The sequence below is a fragment of the Malus sylvestris genome, chromosome 12 (genome assembly GCF_916048215.2).
Source record: "Malus sylvestris chromosome 12, drMalSylv7.2, whole genome shotgun sequence".
NCBI lineage: Eukaryota > Viridiplantae > Streptophyta > Magnoliopsida > Rosales > Rosaceae > Malus > Malus sylvestris.
Window position 1 is genome coordinate 23,355,715 of NC_062271.1, and position 24,325 is coordinate 23,380,039.

General features: G+C 34.8%; 4 protein-coding genes across 5 annotated transcripts; 1 reads left to right on the top strand and 3 right to left on the bottom strand.

The window, feature by feature from the left end:
* Window positions 1-1,323: 1,323 nt before the first annotated feature.
* Window positions 1,324-1,716, top strand: LOC126592274 (uncharacterized). Its single transcript, XM_050257986.1, has one exon. It carries the CDS (start codon window positions 1,324-1,326, stop codon window positions 1,714-1,716), a length of 393 nt encoding a protein of 130 aa, XP_050113943.1.
* A 1,521-nt stretch (window positions 1,717-3,237) lies between these two features.
* On the bottom strand, window positions 3,238-5,861 carry LOC126594431 (putative tRNA (cytidine(32)/guanosine(34)-2'-O)-methyltransferase). Of its 2 annotated transcripts, XM_050260734.1 has the most exons (9): window positions 5,476-5,858; window positions 5,318-5,367; window positions 5,116-5,224; window positions 4,939-4,999; window positions 4,793-4,845; window positions 4,504-4,596; window positions 4,303-4,366; window positions 3,849-3,956; window positions 3,238-3,663 (listed from the first exon to the last, which is right to left on the bottom strand). In XM_050260734.1, exons 1-9 carry the CDS (start codon window positions 5,644-5,646, stop codon window positions 3,422-3,424), a joined length of 951 nt encoding a protein of 316 aa, XP_050116691.1. In that variant the 5' UTR covers window positions 5,647-5,858; the 3' UTR covers window positions 3,238-3,421. The 2 variants fall into 2 exon arrangements, with proteins under 2 accessions (XP_050116691.1, XP_050116692.1); XM_050260735.1 differs by lacking the exon at window positions 3,849-3,956 and having other exon boundaries at window positions 5,476-5,861.
* Window positions 5,862-7,934: 2,073 nt separating this feature from the next.
* Window positions 7,935-11,296, bottom strand: LOC126594200 (26S proteasome non-ATPase regulatory subunit 7 homolog A-like). The gene is made up of 10 exons (XM_050260417.1): window positions 10,929-11,296; window positions 10,514-10,606; window positions 10,349-10,430; window positions 10,007-10,103; window positions 9,796-9,871; window positions 9,594-9,652; window positions 9,299-9,421; window positions 9,089-9,146; window positions 8,907-8,992; window positions 7,935-8,244 (listed from the first exon to the last, which is right to left on the bottom strand). Exons 1-10 carry the CDS (start codon window positions 11,113-11,115, stop codon window positions 8,173-8,175), a joined length of 933 nt encoding a protein of 310 aa, XP_050116374.1. The 5' UTR covers window positions 11,116-11,296; the 3' UTR covers window positions 7,935-8,172.
* A 649-nt stretch (window positions 11,297-11,945) lies between these two features.
* On the bottom strand, window positions 11,946-16,566 carry LOC126592275 (uncharacterized). The gene is made up of 5 exons (XM_050257987.1): window positions 16,557-16,566; window positions 16,228-16,294; window positions 16,058-16,068; window positions 12,593-14,326; window positions 11,946-12,475 (listed from the first exon to the last, which is right to left on the bottom strand). The coding sequence occupies exons 1-5, from the start codon at window positions 16,564-16,566 to the stop codon at window positions 11,946-11,948; spliced, it is 2,352 nt and encodes a 783-aa protein (XP_050113944.1).
* Between the last annotated feature and the right edge of the window lie 7,759 nt (window positions 16,567-24,325).

Sequence of the window (24,325 nt, forward strand, 5' to 3'; positions counted from 1 at the left end):
TGTGACAAACCAAGTTGGTACATATGTAGATGATATCGTCTTTTAGGGCCCCTTTAGGATTGGGAGCCCTGTTCAAGGGCACCTCCAAAACAACCACTGCATGTAAGAAGCTAAACAGTGTCATTGTGATTAATCTCTATAAATAAAGAGAGGGTGCTAATTTGGTGAAATCTTTGTAATACCAAATTTGCCTCTCCCTACATATAAATGTTGGAAAGGCTGACTAAATTAATAAGGCTGAAAAAAATATATATGTGATTTAAACCATCCCAGGTTGGGGTATTTAAATGATTTTATTTCGTATTATTAAATTATTTATAAATTAAATAAATTATAAATTTATTTTTTTTAAATATATATTTAATTAAAAAAGTCTTTTGCCACACACATAAGTATGGCAAGATGCTAGTCAAAGCAAGGGCTAACAGTGTTTAAAATAAGCCATGAATTTATAAATCTCTACATTACATATATAACGAGGTTTTGAAATTGTAGCACTTTTTATATTTTGTCTAATTGAATGTGTAGTCTTACATTAATAAATGACATGCCATATGTAGACCACTTTCTAAGTTGGCGTATAAATCATAATTGAAATGGTTGGACCAAACTATTCAATTCATTGTCGTTTGGGGACACAAAGCGTTGATTTAGGAAACGCTAAAGCTCCATGATGAATACTTTCGGTGCAAATTTAACATACACTTTAACTTGTAAACGAGTCTCACATCCGCTACGCCACACCCACAACGCCATCAATTTAATGAAAAACCATATGGTCAAACAATCCAAAAACATAAAATGATATGATTGAAAAACATTATGGTAGAATATAAATTTTTAAAACAGTAACTTATTTTAAAAAATCATTTCTAAATTTGAAGAGTATAAACGTAGCCCTTTAATCAACTTTGAAAGCCGGCCTGCAGAGAATGTGGGTTTAATAATGATCTATTAATTTAGCATCTTATTACATCACTCGCGCCATGTGCATGGCTCATGCAGGTATAAATATGACCCAGTCGTCCCAGTGGAGTGACTGCGTGAGCCAAACGCTTACTTGCTTGGTCTCGTAGTCAAACCAGCATTTTGCTTTTTAACACCAACACAAACCATTTCTCAATTTAGTCCAATCCAACCCTCTCTTTTTCTTTTCCCTTCTGTATCCAATGCTCCCTTTTCCTTTTCTTTCTTTTTCCCAAATCCAATCCCACCATAAATACTCCTCATAACAAACCCAACTGCCCTCTCTCTGCTCCACAATCTAGTGCTAACTTTTTTCATATCATAACCCTTCTCTCTCTCTCTCTCTCCGTGTGTAAAATGTCAACGAGAGCTAGTAGGAGGGTGAGTTTCAGTCCTGATGTGAATGAAAAGCCAATTATGTATCTGAAACAGGGCAGCGGTGGCGGCTCCAGAGTAGGTGGAAGCAGGAGCAGGGTGACCGGAATTTGGACTTTCAGGTTGCTCAAAGATACACAAGTGCTCTCCACACCCATCAAACTACTACGAACTCTCAGAACCAACATGGCTAGAGCAGTGTGCATTATGTCTGCAAGAAAGCGGACTTCGAGGAAGGTGTCATCGTCCAACCACCTGACAAGGTCAAGGTCTGTATCCGATCCTATGGAATCTCATCGAGTTGAAGCTTTGGAGGACTGCATCCAGTTCCTGAATTCTGCTGCTTCTTTGCAGAGAACAAATTCAATTGCTTGAAATTTTTGTTAATAAGAGACTTGTAGAATGATCAGCGTTCATAAAAAAGGCAAGAAAATAAAAGTTTTCGGTTGTTGCATGCAAAATTTATCTGTAACATGTAGAAAGATACATAACGAGTGCAAATCACATTATCTTGTGTGAATTTTTGTTTACCAAGTTGCTTGATAGTCTCTAATATGTAAGAGCTTATAAATCAAGTGGTTAAGAGTGGTTCCTGAATGCAAAATCTTGTGTTCAAACCAATGTTTTAAAAGGCGAAGGCATAGGCGAGGCATTTCATGGGTAGCCTCACCTAGCGAAAGCTTTGAGGCATGAGGCGAAGCCTCACAAGATTTATTTTTAATATATATGTATATATACACATATGTATGTATGTATGTATGTATGTATGTGTGTGTGTGTATGTGTGTGTGTGTGTGTGTGATGCTTTGCAAAACAAACTAATCATCAATAAAACAAGCAATCAAACTGACCATTACCAAATTGAGATTAGAATACTTAAAAACTTGAATTTTGAAACAAAATGTAGTATGATATTGGGTTAAAATTGAAATATGGGATTGGGATTGAGAATTTAGGGTTTGAGGAATTGGGGATTTGGGATTGGGTGAAATATAACAGAGTGAATTGAGGATCAGGTGAAATATAGTAGAGAGAATCGGGTATTGGGTGGGGAATAAGAAGGGGATGATTGTGAATATAAAAAATAAAATAAAATTAGACTTGGTTAAAACGACGTCGTTTTGGGTCAAGTCATTTACAAAGATTAAAGACTTGGCCAAAACGACGTCATTTTGGGCCAAGTTTCTCTAAATAAATGAAAAAAAAAAACCCTTAATTCTTCTTTGAAAAGACGCTGCTGCAACATAGAACCAGAGCAAAGGTTTTCCAAAAAATTTCAAATTTCAAGCAAGATTTTGGATTACTAAAGGGTCTTGGAAATGCCCAATCAAACACCTTAGGCGCTTAAACACGCCTTGACCACGTCTAGGCAAGTTTATGCCTTCTCTCACTGGGCAGAGGCGATTTCACCTCTACCCCCGACTCCAAAACCGCCTAAGCACGCCCCGAGACACTTTTTTTTTTTTTTTAACACTAGTTCAAACCAGTAATTACTGGGTGATTAAAAGCACCAACCCTGCACTCCAAGTATTGTGTTCCAATCAGTAATTAGCAAGAGCTTGTAACTCAAGCGAATAACAACAAGCGGTTAAAACTTTTTAACCCTGCAGCCTAAATGTAATTATGCTTATTCTTCAAATTCAAAGAAGTACCTGTCGAATATCTTACGAGTACCAAACATGATGCAAAGTTACTAACTCATGGATACTGATAAATTCAGAGGAATCAGCACGGGCTGTGGGGCCAGAGTCCCGTGCCTCTTTTTACCTCATCAGAATTCAGAAGTTGCTATCAGGATTGGACCACAATTGCTCAACTCAACGAATATCCCACTTTTTACTTCAACTTTATCTCAATCTTTTGACCCAAGAAAGCAGCTGAATTTACCCAGGAAGATCAATGGTAAATCCAAGATTAATCAAATATCATGAGACATCACACACTGCTACAACAATGAAGGATCACTAATTCTCTAAAAAATTGGGACACAAGCCCGTCTATAAGTTAAATTACACGATATCTAAGGATTGCTAGTGTTGCTTGATTCTCTGTATGAATGACAAACGATAGCGAAACACATTCAAGATTCCAACGAAAGTTTCTCAAGCTCTGTGATGCCCTGGCTGGAAGCTTTCTTCATTTCTAGAGCTCTCTTATAGGGAGGGGCAATTGGGGGCTGTACAGGATCCAAGCTCCGGTAACTTCCCTGGGCGTCTTTAGGCAGCGGATAGGAGCGGTCGGAGTCATACCCATTGAGGTCACCACATGCTAAAAATGGAATGTACACCTTATTGGGCCCTTCCAACCACCCACTACTGCAATCTGCCAAAAGACAAAATGACATCAATTACTGCCATATCAAAATCCAAAAATACAATGAAGCTGTGCTCTTCATTCAAATTTTGAACTGTGAGTGTACACAAATCCATTACACATCACCAAAGAATTGCAAGAATGGCTATAAATACTGTAATTTTTACGAATCATAAGAGTCTAAATGTATATACCTAGATCATCTGCTCCGGAGGGGCTTCCTACCTTTTCTAGCAGGCGATGCAGATCCTTAGGGTTGAACCCATCAGGAGGGGAATAATTCTCACAGATTGCAAATGCCTCTGTATAACACAAGAAATACCAGCATTAGTTTGACACGACAAAAGCACACTACCATGTTATGTTAATATATTCAGAATTCTGTGCCGCTCATGCCATGCTGGATGCCCTCTAAGGAATTGAATTTGGATATGATGGAACTTTGTTCTGCTCCATTTCAAGAGGCACTTATATATCTAGAATTCTAGACCAGAATTATATTCAAATTCCAGCTTATATAAACAACGAAAAAGAGCCCTCCTTTTTTTTTTCACATAAACACAACCCACAATTAATCTTTCTGAATTTTAGTTCTCAAATATGACTACATGATAAACCATAATATAAGACTGATGATCAATCCGTTACCTATGCTGGAGTTGCGGCTGCTTTTCGGCTTTGCAAAAGTCACGATGGGGAAAAATAGTTTCAGCTGCAACCAAATGGGCAAAACAACAAGGACATTCATTTAATGAAATCATGATTCTTGATGCCAAACATAAGAAAAAAATGCAGAATACACAGTTGTAACAAGATTTTAGGATCCCAAATTTGTGAGCTTTAAACTACCTGACAGTACAGAAGACTTGTATCTTTTCCACGGAATATCTTTGCAATAAATTTACCACCCTCTTTAAGTACATGAGTCACAATTGTTAAACCCTACAAGGAAGACCCACCGGGTGATATCAATACCATACAAAGCTCAACAGCATACATACGGGTTAGAAAGATTGAATGCAATGTAAAGTAACAAGAAATGACAACAAATGATGATCTGTTGCATTCTAAAACAGGTAACTATCTTGCAAACTTTTATAATGTTAAATTGCCTTGCAAGGACTTCCGGGATACTTACCGCTAGTATCAGCTGGGACTGAACAAATTCATCCATGTCATGAAGGCCAGTTACTGCAAATCAGATAAAGCACAGCTAAGCAGACATTACTTATAAATGAAAGCAGTAACAATGCAGTGGACCATGAAACCAGAAACACGGCATACCATCTGGAGCACCATCACACACAACCAGGTCAGCTTTGCAACCGTCGAAATGTCTGATGACCTAAAGTGTTACGAAAAAAATCAGATAAACAAAAACCGGATTACAACACATACCACCATACCATGATAACGAACAATATGTATAGAAGGGAAACTAGAAATGTAGCTGATTGTTACCACTTCAGCGGTTCGGGCATTAGTTATATCACCCTGGACTTGAATAACACCTTCAATCGGAGCCATTGGCTGCAAATCAATAGCTACGATAAGCGGAACATCGCCATCTCTGAAAGAAAAAGGGGAAGGATCAAGTTAGGATCATTGTATGTTAGAACAAGATTAAAAACTACTAGCAGCTGAAAATGACATGAAAACTTACTTAGAATCAGATGAACGCTTTGCTGGGAGATACAATTTCCTACTCAAAACCTACACCAAATTACGCATCAAAATCAAAATTAGGAACTTTGAATTGGGTTTTCAGCGTAATCACAGTAAGGACAACATAGAAATTGCGATATATGAATCGTTTGATACCTGACTCCAGCTACCAGGAGCGGCACAGAGATCGACGACCCGCTTGACGCCGTCGAAAATATTGAACTCCTCGTCGATCTGGAGGAGCTTGAAGGCGCTGCGTGCACGCCATCCTTCTTCTTTTGCTTTCCGGTAGTAGATATCCCGCTTATCCCTTGAAGCTTTCCCCATCTTTCTATGTTCTCACAGAAACAGTGGAGAGGGAAAGTTCAGAGTTGGGTTGTGCTCCCGCGCTGCGCGGTGCCAGAAAACCCTAAACCCTCCTCGTCTGGCTCGTTTCTGCTTTTTTGTTTTACCAGGGCGGCAGGGCTTTAAGTGGGCTATGCCGCCGCCGTGGGATTGAAGATGTGCAAATAACGCTGTGTCACTTCGTTTCGAGGATTAACAACTGAACGACGTGTAGTTTCTTTGTTGGAGACATTTATTTGTAAATCAGCGAAAATAATCATAAATCAATTCCCAATTGTTAACTAATCAAAATTAAATATGAGAATATAAATTAAGCATGTATAGATCGGACATCAACAAGGTACTCTAATACTATGTTTGGATGAAGAAATTTAAGATTACTAAGGAATTTTAAAATGACGGAAATTGAAATGAAGGGATTTTAGTACATTTTGTTGTTTGGTTAACTTAAAAGAACAATGGAATTGAAAACGGAATTTGTTAATTTTAAATTCCCAATCATAGAATTTAGGAAATGACACCTATTTACATGGAATTTAAACTTGGAAATTGGAGGCGCCAAATTCCAAGTTTTTTTTCATGTGGAAATTCTAAATTTATATGTTATAAATCCACACAATTGAATTGGTGCATGTCAATTTATAAATTCTGACTTTTATTCAAATTCCAAGTTATTTCCCTCATCCAAACATAGTGTAAATCTGATCATTTCAGCAATTCAAATTTGAAACGGTTGTTTTAGACAAGGTTTTTTATATTAGCACCCCACAAAATGTTGAATGCACCCCACATTAAAATTTAATATTAATGACTAATTTACTCTACTATGTAATGACAATTTTGACCTTATTAGGTTTAAAAAATAATAAAAAATTTATAAATACAGCCCCAATCACTTTTAACGTATTATTTATCTATTTCAACTATCGAAACCCCTCCCATTCTCCATTGTTGAATAAAACCCTAAGCAATGAAACTACAAACATATTGATTGAGAAAGATAATTTTTTACGAATGAAACACGAAATCGGTGTTTCGAAAGCTTTGAAATCATTATTATTGTTATTGAAAAACATTCAAATGAACCTAAACATTTTTTGAAATCATTCGATAAACTAACGTTCAGATAGTTTGAAATCATTCGGCAAAATAAAAAATGAGTGTTATAAGATTTGAGAAATGTGGGGTGTGTATAGAAAATATAAGATGTATATTAAGAATGTAGGGTGTGAGGGTATTATGGAGAAGAAAGTGAGGTGTGTTAAGATAATTTTTAATTGAAAAAGTAAATGTGGAGTATATTAAATATGTGAGATTATTTATGGCAAACTTTTATAACAGCGCCACTTGAAAAGAAAAGACAAAAGCAACGTTTCACGTACGGTTAATCCAGGGCAAACATCCATGTGACAAATCTAAAAATTTCGCTTTCGCTTCTTTGGAACATACCTAAATTAGTTTTGGATTTAACACAGCCTAAATTAGTTTCGGACGTAACATAGCCTAAATCATCCTCTAGTTATGTTGCCCTCAAAACTTGTAATTATTTGGTCGGAACGCCACGTCGACTCTTTCGTCAACACATGGAATAACTATCAGCATGTGACAATATAATTATCCACTTGTATTATACCGTGTGGATTATAAAAAGCAATGTCACCATCAATCATTAGTTCTAATCATTCTGTCCGGAACGTAGTTCCTAACATGAATTTCAAATGGAAGCGACATTTTCTAGGTTTTTTTTTTTATTCAAAATGGTTACTGAATTGACACAACTTCATTTTGATCCATGAGATTTAAAATTGATATAATAATCCTTCAAATTGTCAACTATCATTCATTTTGATCATTCTGAAAGAAATCTCCGTTAAATTAAGAATATTTTTGTCAAATCAACTACTCCCCTAAAATTGATGGTTTCTTCAATTTGACGGAAATTTTTCACATGACCAAAATGATATGAAGGTAAACAATCTCAATGACCACTTCTATCGATTTTAAATCTTAGGGACCAAAATGAGTAACTAACAACCTCAGAAACCATTTTGATTAAAAAGTCCATTTTCTATAATCCAGATTATTTCCATTACGGTGTGCAAGCATATATGTAGTTTCTTGATAAGTGATAACATCATTCATGCATGGAGCTCAAACAGTTTGATCTTCAATCATGAAATGGTACACTTACTTGCAAAGGAGATCGTTCCATTTTTTAAGCAATCTAGCTAGATACATGATTAAAGATGAATGCTTGTCAATCGGAGAAATGCATCAACAGTCTACTCGTATAGTGTACTTAAGCATATGTTACGAGATGCTTAAACTGTTCCCGACATAGTATAACAAATCAATGGCAGAAATATCTCAACCTGCAAATCCTGTCAATCTTGAGAGTACAAAATTTTGAATAAACGCCTCAAAAGTAGCAGATCGAATTGGCTCCACAACAAAAGTTAGGGCAGTGTCACAACGGTTGAAACCCTAGCCACCAGCAAATCATGGTTTTCAGTTTCCAGCGACAGACGAGGCAGTTGCTGGCTTTGCATCCTCAGCTTTCTCATGTTCTTTGTTTAGCACCTGGAAAACAGATTTGACAAAATCATAGAGATATATCATTCAACCTGCCAGAAGACTATACATTTAATATCGATAGGAAGTACCATACCCTAAATCATTAATAAAGATATGCAACCGTGATCGCACCCTCAGGTTCCCAACTTTTTTTTATCTGATCTGCTGGGGTTTATTATAAGTACAACATATTAGCAACATAGCCTTTTAAATTTCCCATCTAAAGTAGCATATTCACAATCTCATCTGTTAAGAGGCACAAAAGGTTAGCACACACTCACCCCCGACTAATTGTCTAACCTACTGGGAGAAGTGGGGAGGTTCACAAGATTAATAGACTTGCAGTGTATTATTTTTCTTTTCTTTTTTTGAGAAGAATAGTTTTATATCTTTTGGAACGAATTACGGGAAGCCAAAACCTTTCACGGGGCAGAATACTCACTCTTAATCTTGCTCATGTATAGAAACTTGTGTTCCAGAAAGAATGGAACATTAACAGGGGTGGTGAACTCCTATAAGATGTTACTTCAGTTCAGCTCAGAGAGAGCTACATAAGTGGGAGGTGTAGGGGGATTCTAAACCCTTAAAAGAAAATTCAAAACACGTGTGGTGCAGTTTTACACTTCTGGTTGACAGAATGAGAAGAAGAGTTAGAAGGGTATGGTTACCTTGTTGTTGATCAAGTTGTGGAGGGCGATGACGCTTCGGATGAGAGAAGAAAGATAAATAACCAACATCATGTCATTTGTTTTTACTACATAGAGAAGGGAAATACACATCAAAAAGCCTGCTCAAAGAGTAGAGCTACCTAAATTACTGAACTCACACACTAGATATTTTGCTTGTATACCTGAAAATCCCTTGACTAAATCTGCTACATTGAGATTTGGAAGTAGATTGAACACGTCCTGACATTTCAAAAAACAATCTCAATATGACTAATTATATAATAAATACACAAACAGTAGGAAAAGTGAGTATGCAGGAAGAACAAGAAACACAACAAGGTAGTCATAATGAGTGAGAGTGATAACGTATAAATAAGTAATGAAAAGTGTACCTGCAAATGGTAAAGTATCTCATGATTTAGTGGAAGCTTCTCATCAATGACAAGATCTAGATAACTGCGTATTTCTCGTAACCGTGCATCCAAACCCTTTAGAGCAGTCAGTTTTCCAGTAACCTGTAAACAACGAAAGTTAAGTGTATTCCTTCAAATTCATTAAATTTGTAGATGCTTTTAACATTCATTCTCAAGTTTCTTTCTATAGGTTAAAGTCAAAATGGACCTCATTTTTCTTTTTGAAAAGGAAAACAAGATGCCCAAAAGGAAAAAGAAATATATATTGAAAAACCTCATTTGCAAGTGTACTGATGGTTGTATCCTTCACATCTCTTAGTAAGTGCTCCACTCCTGTTGATAAATAACAACAAAACATAATTAGTAGGCTAGGATTTTAAACAACAAAGAAGTAAGAAATCAGCTTGTATATCCTACAGTTCGTGGACAGGGATAACTTGTTAACAAGAAAATGTAACTATCGTCCTAAGGCATACCGATTTCCTCAACCTCGTGAGCAGCAATTTCAGAGGGCACATGAACAAAAATCTTCTGGCTTTTTTGAGTTGCATTCTGTAATCATTATATAATTTTTTTGGTTCATTGGTAGCCATACAAAAGAGCTTGTCAGAAATCTAGTAATAACTATGTTCCTTGCCATTTAATCAGGGATAGCAGCCAAATAAAAAGATGTAAATCCATGGTTACCTCTTTAACTTCTTCGACGTCATAGTAGGCTTTCGTGGGTATTCCCAACTCCTTAGGCTGGACATCAATAATGACGAGCACTGGGTTTGGGACATAGCTACACACCATAAAGAACTTTATTTTATAAACAAATAAAAATTAAGCACAACAATCATACATTCCAAGCTGGGAAAGAGTGTGTGTGTGTTAGTATAACATTCATTCACTAATCTAAATGACCAGCCTTGATGGTCACATATTTAACAAAATCAGGACTGTAGTAAAGAGATGAAGGAAAAGCACATATGGGGAAAATGCACAATGCCGCTAAATGCACGCATATACTGATTTACATGATCTTACTTGTGGAATAAACTGTGAATATCCAGATCATTCTCCTTGAGTTTTGGCCCAGTGCTATACCAACCTACAACGTGTTCCTTGGCTGAAATTTAACAGACATTCATAAATGGAGATTACTAACAACTACACGAAAAGAGAAAGCATCCAGATTTACATAAACGTTACCATTGATCCTCTTGAACATGGAGAACATTGCTTCATGGTAGTTGTGGTCAAGAAACCAAATGCTAGGGTCTTTGTCATCTTCTTCGAAGGGCACTGAACATCAAAGGAACAATTTCAAGCTCAATCTTCTTATTGTAAGACAAAACCAAACCCTAATCTAAATTGGTCCCAATTGTGCAAACCCTACCCCTAAAATAAATCAATCATACCCCTAAAACTAAAAACCCCAATTCGAATCACGAAATTACTGCCAATTTCGATTCAAACAAAACCCCAAAATCCCAAAATCTCATAATTCACAATCAATCCAACAAATTTTCGGATCTAAACCTAACGACAGACCAAATTAAGGGGTTGGGGGCAAAAATTGAAATAATGCGGTGAAATCAATTGAGGGGAACTGAGATAATCGGACCTGCGTAGCTATTGGAGACGTCGACGACGCCTTTGTAGGTGCTTCCGAGCAGAACGCCGACGACTCGCTTGCGAGTGTCCTTAGCGACTCGGTTGTAGTTGTCGACGATGCTGAGCAAAACGAGCGGGTGGACTATCACCTTCTCGATCAGTCTCGCCGATACTTGTTGCGTTTTGATGACGTCCATCTCAAAGCTTCGATCTGTGCTCTAATGGTGAAATTCGGATTTTTTTCTGTGTCTAAATTTCTAAAACCCTTCGAGTTCGAGATAGAAGAAAAACCCCCGAGAAAAATAAAGAGAGATGAAAGAGCTATTGGGAGTTCAGGCAATACGGGAGACAGATGCCGTCTGATGTGTTGACCGAACTGAGTCATTGTGGCACACAGACTTTGCGATATGGTGCGCAACACTGCGTAATGAATACTCTTTATGCTTTCTTTATTTTTGAGAAATGTTATTGGCATTTAAAAATTTTTATTTTACATTGTATTTTTCTTTCGAAATACAGAAAGTTTAAAGTGTAGAATAAGAAATGTGGAGTGCCAATAACAACTCTTTTTTTTTTTTTTGTTAGAAAAGATAGTTTTTCTTATATTTTTATAATTTATATATTTTTTGTCACATTTTGTTTTTTATTTTTTTAGTAGAGTAGTGTGAGGTAATTAGTTGTTAAGGGACGAACTCGCACAAGAACATATAGGTATAATTGTTTTTTATTATTGTCCTAAAACGTCATCTTTAAAAAATATAGGTTTAATTAAAATTTTAAAAAGTGCAAATTTTAAAACAGTATTTTGAATTTCTATTGGTTTTCATGACACACCCTGATCTAACTCGTGGCGTGCTAACAGTGGCGGAGCCAAGATTTCGGGTTAGGAGGGGCCTCTCACAAATATTAAAAAAAATTAAATCGATAGTAGTTACAAAACTGTTAACCAAAACATCATAGTATGTATATGAAAAGTAACCAAAATTCAAAATAACATAGCATTGATAATATTACATATTCCCAATAATTAAAATAATTGTCCTCGACGAGTTTTCATATTTTGAAACCGTTGCATGATAGCCTCGTCCTCTATACTATTAAAAATATCCTTTTCAATATAAGCAACCAAACAATCGTTCATCCACAAATCACCCATTCGATTGCGTAGGGTGTTCTTAACAATATTCATAGCAGAAAAGACTCGCTCTACACTTGCTATTGCAATCGGTAAGATGAGTGTCAGTGTCAAAAGCAAGTACACTAACGGATAAGTATGATCTTTCTTGGTTCCAACCATCTTTTGTGCAAGATCACTAATTCCTTTCAAATCTGCAAACTCACTATTAGAGGTCATGTCCCAAATATAATTCTCAAGCTGTTCTTTGAGTAACTCAAGATTGTGTTCTGAAAAATCACTTGGATAAAATTGGGCAAGACGCATCAATTTTTCTTTGTCAAAGGCAGAGAAAGAATTACTTGGACTTAAACATGCCACACAAAGAAGTAGTTCAGTATTCTTCTCAGTAAATCGATCATTTAACTCAGTGAGTTGTTTATCTATGACATCGGTGAATAAATCAACCCGATAATGGTGCACGTTTGTGATGGGATGAGCTTTTCAGTTTGGTCGCTCTCCACTCGTAAAAATAGCATCCATGCTAGGAATTTTAATACGATTCTTGTCACAAAAGGATGAAACTTCATCAAATAAGGATTCCCAACCACTTTCTCGCATCCTTTGCAATCTTCCTTTGCATATATTGACCAAGTTCATTACATTCACAATATCTTGATCCTTCTTTTGCAATGCCTGCGATAAATCGTTTGTGATCCCCAAAACCTTTTTCATCAAGTGTAGACCAAAAATAAAGTTGAAAGATTGAGTAAAAGTCAATAGAACCTTTGCTTCAAATTTTTGTTCAGAACTTGTTCCATCTTTTCTTACAATCTCAAGCACTTCTATCGTTGATGAGAACATGTGAGCCAAGCTGATTAAACAATTATAGTGAGAGCTCCATCGCGTGTCACTAGCCCGCTTAAGAGTAGTTTCTTGATTCAAACCTTGTCCACTTGAAAGCTCGTTATTTTCTAGTGCTTCCAAAACTACATGAGCATGTTTCTCTCTAAGAATATCACGACGCTTAGAAGATGCCACCACAATATTCACCACAGAAGAAACCATAGTAAAGATATCTCCAATTTCAAAATTTTTGTTTGCCACTGCTACTAGAGCTAATTGAAGTTGATGAGCAAAACAATGAACATAAAAGGCAGACTCATTCTCATTTAAAATTAGTGCTTTAAGGCCATTGAACTCACCTTGCATATTACTTGCCCCATCATAGCCTTGCCCACGCAATTTTGATATGCTCAATCCATGTCTAGAAAAGAAATCATCAATGGCTAACTTGAGTGAGGAAGCTTTAGTATCTGCAACATGCTCAATACCTACAAAGCGCTCTATCACATGACCCTTATCCACAAAGCGCAATACAATGGCCATTTGCTCCTTTGAAGACTTGTCTCGTGATTCATCAACAAGAATGGAAAATAAAGAATCATTAATATCACTAGTGATTGCACTGATGATTTCATATGAAATAGCACTTGAGATGTCCTTCTGAATATCAGGTGATGTCAATTTCAAATTTTCAGGAGCATTTTCTAGCGTGACAGCCTTTATACCCTCATTATAATGACGTAGCCACCGTAGAATTTCAAGAAAGTTTCCTTGGTTGAGTGAATTTTCAGATTCATCATGCCCACGAAATGGAAGACCTTGTTGTAAGAGAATTCTACTAACACCAACTGATGCACCTAATCGAGTTCGATAATCAATTCGATCTTGGTCAGTTTGTTTTGAGATAACTGTTTCAATATGTTGTTTTTGGTTTAATAAGGCTTCACAGTTTCTCCAAGCATTATTATGAGAACTATTAGGTCCTCCAACATGAATTTCTAGTTTCTTCTTGCACTTCCAATTCTTGAATCCGACTCCAACAAAAGTATCCCCACCAGATTGATCTCCAATATTAGGTTTGAAGAGATAACAACATAAACAATAGGCAGCATCCTGTGATGTGCTATACTCCAACCAATTAGGAAATTGAGTAAACCAAGCAGGATTGAACCTTCTAGGCTTTGTCCCAAAATTTGTGTAGGGAAATGCATGGGTTTTTGGTTGACAAGGTTTATTTTGGAGATAGGCTCTTCGAACTTGGTCTCGAACATTAGGATGATAACTCAAAATCGGTCTACGCAATCCAGGATCATACTGGAGAGTTTCCGAGTTCATTTCCATAGAATCCACACAAGTTTGTTTTGAACTACTTTCATTGTTCTTTGGACTCTTTGGAGACGGTTCTAATATCTCAGGTTGTGTTTTTCTTTTGAAATATCTTTCCATAACTGAAAAGTAAAAAAACATAGATTGACTAACTTTAAATTAAAAGAAATATGAACATATATGCTAATTTTACAAACTAAAACAAATTAGGCAATAGTTAAGAGAAATTGCAAGACATCAATTTAATCATAATTTATAAACAAAAAATTGTAACAGGAATTGAGAGTAAAATACATACTTTGGGTTGTTGACCAATTAACTAAACTTCAATGTCTTTTTTATGGAATGATGGAATAACTGAATTCTTTAATCTGCAAAAAAAAATATTATTTGTTAAATTAATTTACAATTGTAGATGACAACATATATGAATTAGCAAATTGTAAAAAAAAAATTGAAAATGACAACTATGAAGATTCAAAGTTCATACTCTTGAGGATCATGGAAATTGAAGACTGATAGATTGATAGACTAGTTGAAGACTGTGACATGCTATAGATGAGAGAAGCAGTGTACGGCTTGTGTACCACGGGAGGGATCAGACTGAGAGAAGTAGTGTTCTGACTATTTTTTCAAACTAGCAGCAGAGCAACAGTCGGCTAGAATTAGAGAATAATAAAATACTAATTTTTAGTATTGGGAAAATGAATGGAAGATGAAGTGTTGGAAGTTGGAATAGGTTATAGGTAGGCTTTAGGGTTATTTAAAGAGGGCCGGATATTCTTAAAATATTTAAAGAGGGCCGGATAGTTTGTCTAGGAAATATGAATGATTTAACTGAAAATAATAAAATAACAAGTAGTACTAATTTTTAGTTATAAACAAAAGCAGGATGGGCCTAGGACTACTGTGGTCCTATGGTCCCTCCGCCCCTGCGTGCTAACTGTCACGTGAGAGTAGCGTAACCATGTGCGCAATGCATAAGTGATAAGAATATAAAAATGTGAGTAAATAAAAACCAAGCTAACTAATTTACACTAGACAGATATATATACGAGGGACGAGATTTAAGTGTAATTACACATAATCAGAGCATAGGCTACCTAAGTGCAGTCCAGCTAGGACAAATACTAATTAGACAATACCAGAGAGATGGTCCTACATTAATTACAGTCTATTAGAACCACCGAAGTCTCCTCGCAAGCCACCAACAAGCTCTCATACCTAGAACCTGGAGAGGCGCAAGACAGAAAATGTGAGTGGTCAAAAACAAAGCTTTTCAAAACCATTTCATTTATCAAAAGTAATAACCTTTCACCGTAAAACCTGTATAAGTTTCTAGAAAATAATACTACAATACGTATATAAGAACCATGCTCGAGAATAATAAAACCAAATGTATGCCATGTCAGTCATCTTAATCATGAATAAGTAAGCCAGGTGAAATGAACTAATATAAAGAGACATATCAGCCGGAGTCACCTAACGTGACTTGTACGGCTGAATCTATAGCTCAATAATCGAATCAAATCCTGCACACAAGTTGGAACCACTGCATGTGGTCTGTACGACAGGCTAGGTGTAATTAAATACGCTTAAGTGCTACGATCACGTTAAGGTTGTGCGAAGTATCTCAAATCATCTACGAATTGGAACCACATAATGTGGTCTATACGATAGGCTGGCACCTGCCTTGGATCCAAGTGAGCGTGTGGTGCGGGAGGTGAACGATTACGTGAAGGCTAGGCCCTGACCATGGGCGAAGCACTAACACCAGGGTGCAGGATATTAATCGCTAATGTAATTTGTCATAACCATACACATTATCATCATTACCATCAATATATACTCACCTGAAACATACCTGAGCATCCGCAACATCGAACAATAATATGCACAACTATACTAATATATGTTCTAATATGTAATGCATATGACATGGCATTTAAACGTAAAACCATTTAAACAGTTTCTGGGAAAACATAAGGTATATACTTATATATATAACCAAAAGCCCACTCACTGGTATGTAGCAGGATCGTAACCCCTAAGTCTCGCCTGACTGCGTTCATCCTCCGGAAACGTCTCACCTATATATGAAACAACTATTTTAACATTATTTTTAAGCACATACTCAAAACTGTGTAATAACTTCTCATATGTTGCTCAAATGGGGCATTTGAATATACCACCACGATCTACTCAACACCACGAGCATCCCCATATTTTTAGAATAATTTTTCAACGTCCCACGCGCCACCTAAGCGCAGGCACGTGCCTAGCACACTGACGAATTCCCTAACGGCGTTAGGGAATATTCCGTTAAATAATAGCATATACCGTTAACTTTACCTGATGCCATTCGTATATTCCGTCAAAGTTGACGGAATATTTCCCTTTCTTCTCCGAATTCCGTCGCCGGGCACCGTCTGTGTCGCTAGAAACTGGAAAATCTTTGAATCTCAATATCTCCGTCGTTTCAACACCAAATTTCACGAATTTTATATCAAAATGAAGCCCTGAACTAGAGAAACACGATCGTACCTATTTGGGGTCCTAAATCCGACGGAAAATGACCAGAAAATTCCTTGAAAAATGGCTACTCCTGCAAACCCACTACCAAACTTAATTTGACGTCCAAACTCAACCAAAAGTAGTCTAAAACACTAGAGGAGTTGTAATTATACCTTTCTAAGTCTCAATAGCAAGTAAAACCGCAACGATCACGTCGGGAAAACAGGGTACCCCGTCAGAGCTTCTAAGTTCTTGGGTTCCCGTGAGCTATTCTTCGTCCCAAAGGTGTCACTAGACTCGTGGAGTCACAAGGAAGAAGATACTGACCTTCAAACACTTGATCAGTGAGGTTTAGAAAGGTTTTGAGAGCTGTGAGCTCAGGTTGTATGGAAAGAGAGAGTTCGAGAAAGGGAGAAACTAAGGAGGGTTTTGGACACGTTAATCGAGGTTGACTTTTGATCAAAATGATCGAAATCGCTCTTAAATACTGACATTGGCATTACTAGCAACCCGATGGAGACTAGTGAACCTATCTCGGTAAGCGAGCCACCCTAGGAGATGTGTATCTCAGTTTACTTGCAAGTGGCATTTTACTGAGATTTCCATATGTGTTGAGTTTCTAAATGACAATAAGGATAATGTGTAGTATGAAGTGACAAGACGAAGAACATATTAGAATTATTCTGTAGCATTTGTACGACCGTGTGATTAGATATTTGTTGGTCATATGTAATCGATAGTGTGCTTGCTTCCAGTTGTGATTCATGTTGAATTAATGTATGAGCTATGATGTGTGATGATGTGACTGCACATGTAGCAATGGTATATGAATGGTTCTGCCTGATTAATCTGCATTGGGGGACCATACGCATTATAGGGTGACTCTGCATGGTTAATCCACATTTGGGGGTCACTGCCTACTTGGTTACATTACTTTCATATGTTTAAGCATTGTAGTCTCTATTTTGAAATACTTTTAAAAATCTCAGCATGCATTTGTTGTCGTTTGGAGTCTCTCTCTAGAAGTCAGTTTGTAGCCTTGTTATAGCCTTATAGGCGAGTTATCTTAAGTGCGCTTTCGGTATGGAACTATCATGTTATTAGAACCTGCAGCCGATATGCATTTGCGGTAAGTGTTATACATATTTGGGGCATGTATTCATTGCGACATCGCTTGCAATTGAGTGGAAGAATCTGTCGTTTCTTCGAGTTGTATCGTTTGAGCATTGTAATTTGTTCAATAATATTATAGGAAAACTAATGAAAAGGGCTTGAAAACTTTGAGTTTTAATGATAAGTACCATGATTGACATTTTAGTGTAAAAATATGGTTTTTCGTTAAAGTGAACAGTACCGGTGGCTTTTCGTTAAAGTTCCCTATTATTATATCGTTTCAAAGAAAAAAAAAAAGAATTGTCCCACGTGTTTAAAACACTAACCGTCGTGAAGTCTTCGCATCCCTTTCCCAATAGGCTATGAAATCACGGCCGAGATCCCCAACAAACCTGAATTATTTGTAAGCCTGAAATATCCCAGCATTAGGCCTTGCATGTCGAGTCATATAAGCCAATATGAATCCATCAACAAATGCCCCATGACAAATTGAGAAATGCGGTTTTGTTGACGAAAATTGAGAAATACGGCTTTGTTGACGAACTTAAGGAAATTAGTGGTTTTTCAAAAAATTTAAGAAGATTTTGCGTAGAACAAGAATTTATCCAAGACAATTTTGTGTGTTGAGTTGAAAGTTCCTTGTACGTTGCAAAGTATAATTTTTCAGTAAGTTGTATGCCTGTTTGAGCCCGATTTTACACTATCAGCCCTAGTGATCAAGGCCGTTAAATGAACAGAATTTTAAACCGTTAGATAATAAAGTGGTTGAAATAATTTTTAATTATTATTGAAAAATAATATTGTCATAATCATAATATTATCTCTTAATAATATATTAAATTATTTTAAACCTAATATTTGTCTACATCCCAATTGAAGAATGTAAAACCATTTTGTGAATGGCAATGAATTATGCCGAGAATAATTGAGAGAATAGTTGACTTGGCAATCAAGTTAATGAAATCTCTAGGACTCTCGGTGCCTTAAGGAAATAAACATATTGGAGTCCTAATTACATGCAATCAATTAAGGGCCTTTATTAAGTAAATACAAGGAATAAGAGTCATGATGGGACTATAATTGATGAGATATGATTTGGGTTGATATCCTTTCCGATAATAGTTGAATTGATTGAAACCCTAGATATATAACCTAGGAGCTGTCCCTGCTTCCATACCAATAGAAACTCACAAAAACTATAAGCCTATTTCGATAGTAGAGTTCATTGAGAGGTACTGGAAGTAGAAGACTACTTCTACTTTGTTCGCAAGGATCAATGGCTTCACCTTCATAACCATGTCTTCCGAATTCTACAGATAAGTTCAATATAATTAGTCGATCTCTATTTCATATTGATTTGATTTATTCGTGATCCTAATGTCTTGTTGTTGTGATTTCAGAATATGTCTTACATGTGGTATTAGAGCCGCACAACAAGCTTAGGGTCCGATATAAAGGTATAAGTAAATTTGTTTATTGAAGATGATTCACATACTAAAGAAAATTTGCTTATCGTTTTGGTTGGATGCCTTCTACTGTTCCATCTCATGAAAATTGGTTTTGATGCTTCCGCAATTTTGTGTTGGTGTGCAATGATTTTTCATGGTTAATAATATATATAAAATTGATATTAATTATATGAGATAAATTATTTTTTACTTATATTTTGGTAAAAAATAATTTTTTTAATTTGGGTTTTTGGTTATATAATTTTCAAGCACTACTTTACAACCTAATATTTGAAGCTCGATTTTTTCCTTATGGTTTTGGCTCTCTCGACACTTTCCGACGAGAATAACTTCTTGTTAGGAGACAACTTGGGTAAGATTTAATTTGAATTACAATTTGTATCAATTTTTCTTTTGTATAAATTACATGAATTATAATTGTTTTCGAATACAAATTTTCCTACGAATTAATATGGATTTTGGCATTAGTTTCTAGGATTTCATGCTTCTGCTTACGTACTCTTATTCTTAATTAATATCAGTAATCCTAATAATATTCTATTGAAGGGAAGAATTGCATTAAACATGTTGCAATTTTCTAATTATGTTAGCAATCTCCTAATCAATTTAATTTAATGTTGACTAATTTATTTTGGTGTTGTATGTAGATTTCCTTATGGAATTGATTTTAAAATCAATTGGTAATTATAATCTAAATTGGAGGAGATTCTAAATTTAAAATATATCCATTAATTGTTTTATTGTGAGATTAAAAGTATTTTCATAATTATTGATATTGCCCATATAAAGACAAATTATTTTAATACGTTTTCTTAAAAGGGAAATTAGTAGTCTCCTTGAATTTGGGTTGTGCATCACAATACAACTATTATGGGAATTTAAGCTAGATTAATATTGCAATTAATTTACCCGTTTTGTATTTGATTTGAATTAACTCATTTCATTTACTAATAAAATCTATTATAAAGAATCTTTTAGAATTAAGGAGTTACGTATTTTGGATTTCATGTTTCCATATTTTAAATTTGGATATGTATCATGCACTCACAAGGCTTGTGATTTCTTTTGGATTTTATGACTAATGGTTGAGATCGATTAATAATGTTGAGATATTGTTCCTTATATAAGCCTAATTTTGATACATATAGATTGGTTTATTTTGTCCAAACCAACTATTTTGTGAGTCAACAAATTTGTTTGAGAAATTTTAATGTTTTGGGCATATTAAAGGTTATTTATCTAATGAAATGAACCTTTAATTTATTTAAGAAATTTTAGTGTTTTGAGCATATTAAAGATTGTAAATTGGTTTTATTTAAAATATGAATAAATCTGAAATTTTGGTAGAGCTTGGGAAATACTGATGGAGTTTTGCATACCTTGCAACGTGTCCTATTTGATTACGATTTTGATAGATTTTCCTAACTCCAAACTTTGTGAAAATTTGTCATGTTATATTATATAATGGATTGTATACACAGAAAAATTTTCATCCTTTTTGTACAAGAAATGCATTTATGGTAAATTGTTTTTAAGTGTGATACTATGTTACTGGAATTTTGCAGCATAATATGTTTGTGATATTATTTTGATATACCTACGCAACTCCTAAATTCATGAAATTTTAGTATGATATGCATTGAGATGTTTGTTTTAAATATGAAAAATTTTCACGAGCATTGGTTTGAAAATGAATTATTGGTGAATTTTTTAATCTCGAGGCTGTATTGCAGAATTTATGGAGTTTCTGCAGCACATTCCATTCGATTTTATTTTTAGCCCACTTATAAAATCGTACAAATTATGGAATTTTAGAGGACAGTAAATTTATATGTCTACTTCATTTCTGAAAATTTGCATGCACATTAGAGGAAGATTGAAGTTTTGGTGAATTATTTAGTCTCGGGTATGTTTTGCAGAATTTCTGTTGTTTTAGCAGCACAACTTATTTCGAATTTGTTTTTAGTACACTTGTAAAATCTCAAAAATGATAAAATTTTGGGAAATAAAATATTGTTATGTTTACCTTATGTCTGAAAATTTTGATGCATATCGGATGAACAATGAATATTTGTTGAATTTGTAATCTCAGGTATGTACTGAACATTTTCTGCTGTTTCTGCAGCACCTCTCTTTTCGAATTCATTTTTGGCTCGCTTATAAGATTTTAAAAATCATAAAACTTTGCAAAATAGTAGTCATATATGTCTAGTTCATACTTGAAAATTTTCAAGACAATCTAAAGAGAATTGGGTTTTTAGTGAATTTGCAAACTAAAGTAGTACTGTTGAGTTTTGGTCCTTCAAAACTAGTTTTGTTATGTGATATTATTTCACTGATTTGTGCATATCTATTGGTTATTTTATGCAAATTCTTAATACTAATGACTTTTATAGACAACACTGATTAAATTTTTATTTAAAGATGTATTGGTTTATTTTGCTTAGACGAATGTTTTGTTTGGTCATCAATTTTGATTATGATGATAATTGTCTTTTGAGAGAAAATTGGAAAGTGGCATAAGTTTACTAATTGATCATTTTGGTCCATATCGAATAACTGAGTAACCATGTTTCCTCTTTCCAGAACTCTATTGTTCAATGTCAATAACGACATATTTTTGTGTCTGATTGAATCTTTTGAGAATCATTGAATATCCAAATACTGTTCTAAATGATTATTTTGAAAAATCAGAATTCTAATTTATATGGTGAATACTTTTGTCCCAATGGGAATTTTAGAAAATCACTCACCAATTATAAATTAGTATTAGAGCAAATCATAAAGTACTTCTAACATATTTTCATCTGGCCAAAGATGTTGAAGCTATATGTATTTTGTGTATTTTATGTTTTGGCTAGCTATGCATGTACTTTCTTTGCATGATTAGTTTCTACCCAAAGGTGTAACAATCATGCAATTGGCAATTCGTTTGATCCTCCACAACTCGACTACTTCCATGATGAATCTTGCAGAATCGAGAATGAGTAGGTAAATTTGCCAAATCTTTTGCCTTAATTTTCTTTGAGTTCTAAATTAGATTAAAATTATTGTTGAAAAATTGATGTTATTGAGATATCTAAGTGTTTATTTTAATCGACTTTGTTTTAGAATTAAAACATAAATTTTGAATTTGGATTCTCTTATTAGGTTTCATTTTAATGTATGACATAATCTTTAATGCATATGTGAGTCTTCTCTCATACACTAAAATAAAATTTGTAGTCAATGCATAAGATTTTATTTATTTATGGAACTTTTTAATTCTAACCTACTTAAATATATATATATATATGTATGTATGTATGTATGTATGTATTTGATTTTTATTGATTCAACTAGCCTATATTTTGTTATATGAAAACCATTTTCTCTAGTGTTTAATCTTGCAGTTTTGAGTGTTTGCCCAAGTGGGAGAAATAATGTATTATGGGCTTCACACTCATAATTTTTTGCATGCTTTTAATGGTCATAGTTTTGGTAGATAAAACGTACATTATCATACTTGTTTATATTTTATCTGTTATATATGCAATTAATCTTGTAGGAAATTCAAGAAGGGTTAATGAGTATATTCTGCTCAAAAGTGTTTTGCTTATTAATTCTTGTATGCTGTTCAAGAAATTGGACTCGTGATTTATATGTTATTGATGGATAATTAATCTGCTCAAAAGTGTTTTCTTATTCAGTACAACTATAAATCAATGTATAGTGAAGCATGGAATTGACAAGATAGCATATACTTCATCTGCTCAAAAGTGTTGAAGCTATATACGTTTACCCTTGTACTTTATGTTTTAGCTATGTAAACCTAATATAATTAGTTTCTGTTATATGCTTTTGATGCAATAGAAAACATTTAGTTAAAGTTTTCTATTTCTGTCAGATGTTAGATGAACAAAACTGACCAAATGATTTTGTATAGTTTTTCAGTCACAAGAGTCACCTCCCTACAGATATCTAGAATAAAGATGTTGAGCTCACAAATTTTATGTTTTAGATCTCATGACTAATATTTTGCTAATGGGAGTATTTGAAAGGTATATGTTTCATTTTGTAGACATTGACAAAATTTTTGTTTTTTACTCTCTTAATCAGTGGGAGTAATAATAATTTATATAATTTTGTCTCTTTTAATCAGTGGGAGTAAGTGATTACCTTTTGTGTTAAAAAATTTGAAGTGTTAGTTGCTGATACTTTAAGAGTAATTTTGTTTAAATTTTGTTCATAAGTTTTAATAAGAGGTCCTGATTTTGTAAACAGTATGTCGTATTTTACTTGTTCTCTTATTATATTCTAAATTAACAGAAAAGTTGGATTTAGTTACCAACCTTGTTGAGTTCTTTTGTGAACTACTTTTGTACTAAAATATATTTCCATATTTTCAATTCGACTATTGTGAGCTAATGTTTTGACTATTAGCTCTTGATATCATGACTTTGTTAGTAACATAGTGCTTTAAGTTCAGTGTGAATGTAATCATGGAGTGCAAAGAACTGTCCAATGTGTGCCTTGTTTTCCTTGGTTTTGCATTTAGTCTCAAAGTGACAAGTTACTTGAAAGGTATGATTGCATACTTTAGTGGACTCAAGTGATCACCATATATATTTATCTCGTTGAGGTATTCTCATTGGCATTCAAGTGGGAGAATGTAAAACCATTTTGTGAATGACAATGAATTATGCCGAGAATAATTGAGGGAATAGTTGACTTGGCAATCAAGTTAATGAAATCTCTAGGACTCTCGGTGCCTTAAGGAAATAAACATATTGGAGTCCTAATTACATGCAATCAATTAAGGGCCTTTATTAAGTAAATACAAGGAATAAAAGTGATGATGGGACTATAATTGATGAGATATGATTTGGGTTGATATCCTTTCCGATAATAGGTAGGAATTGATTGAAACCCTAGCTATATAACCTAGGAGCTGTCCCTGCTTCCATACCGATAGAAACTCATGAAAACTATAAGCCTATTTCAATAGTAGAGTTCATTGAGAGGTACTGGAAGTAGAAGACTACT

What these genes read in the sequence shown, in the direction of transcription:
- LOC126594431 (XM_050260734.1), bottom strand. Translation starts at nt 5,646, where the DNA reads ATGGGGAAAGCTTCAAGGGATAAGCGGGATATCTACTACCGGAAAGCA. An exon ending in AAGCGTTCATCTGATTCTAA is followed by an intron (nt 5,225 to 5,317) that starts GTAAGTTTTCAT and finishes TTTTTCTTTCAG; the next exon opens with AGATGGCGATGTTCCGCTTA. An exon ending in CAGCCGCAACTCCAGCATAG is followed by an intron (nt 3,957 to 4,302) that starts GTAACGGATTGA and finishes TGTGTTATACAG; the next exon opens with AGGCATTTGCAATCTGTGAG.
- LOC126594200 (XM_050260417.1), bottom strand. Translation starts at nt 11,115, where the DNA reads ATGGACGTCATCAAAACGCAACAAGTATCGGCGAGACTGATCGAGAAG. An exon ending in ATTCACAGTTTATTCCACAA is followed by an intron (nt 10,104 to 10,348) that starts GTAAGATCATGT and finishes TATGGTGTGTAG; the next exon opens with CTATGTCCCAAACCCAGTGC. An exon ending in ACGTCGAAGAAGTTAAAGAG is followed by an intron (nt 9,872 to 10,006) that starts GTAACCATGGAT and finishes TAATGATTACAG; the next exon opens with AATGCAACTCAAAAAAGCCA.
- LOC126592274 (XM_050257986.1), top strand. Translation starts at nt 1,324, where the DNA reads ATGTCAACGAGAGCTAGTAGGAGGGTGAGTTTCAGTCCTGATGTGAAT.
- LOC126592275 (XM_050257987.1), bottom strand. An exon ending in ATCCTTTTGTGACAAGAATC is followed by an intron (nt 12,476 to 12,592) that starts GTATTAAAATTC and finishes CCGATGTCATAG; the next exon opens with ATAAACAACTCACTGAGTTA.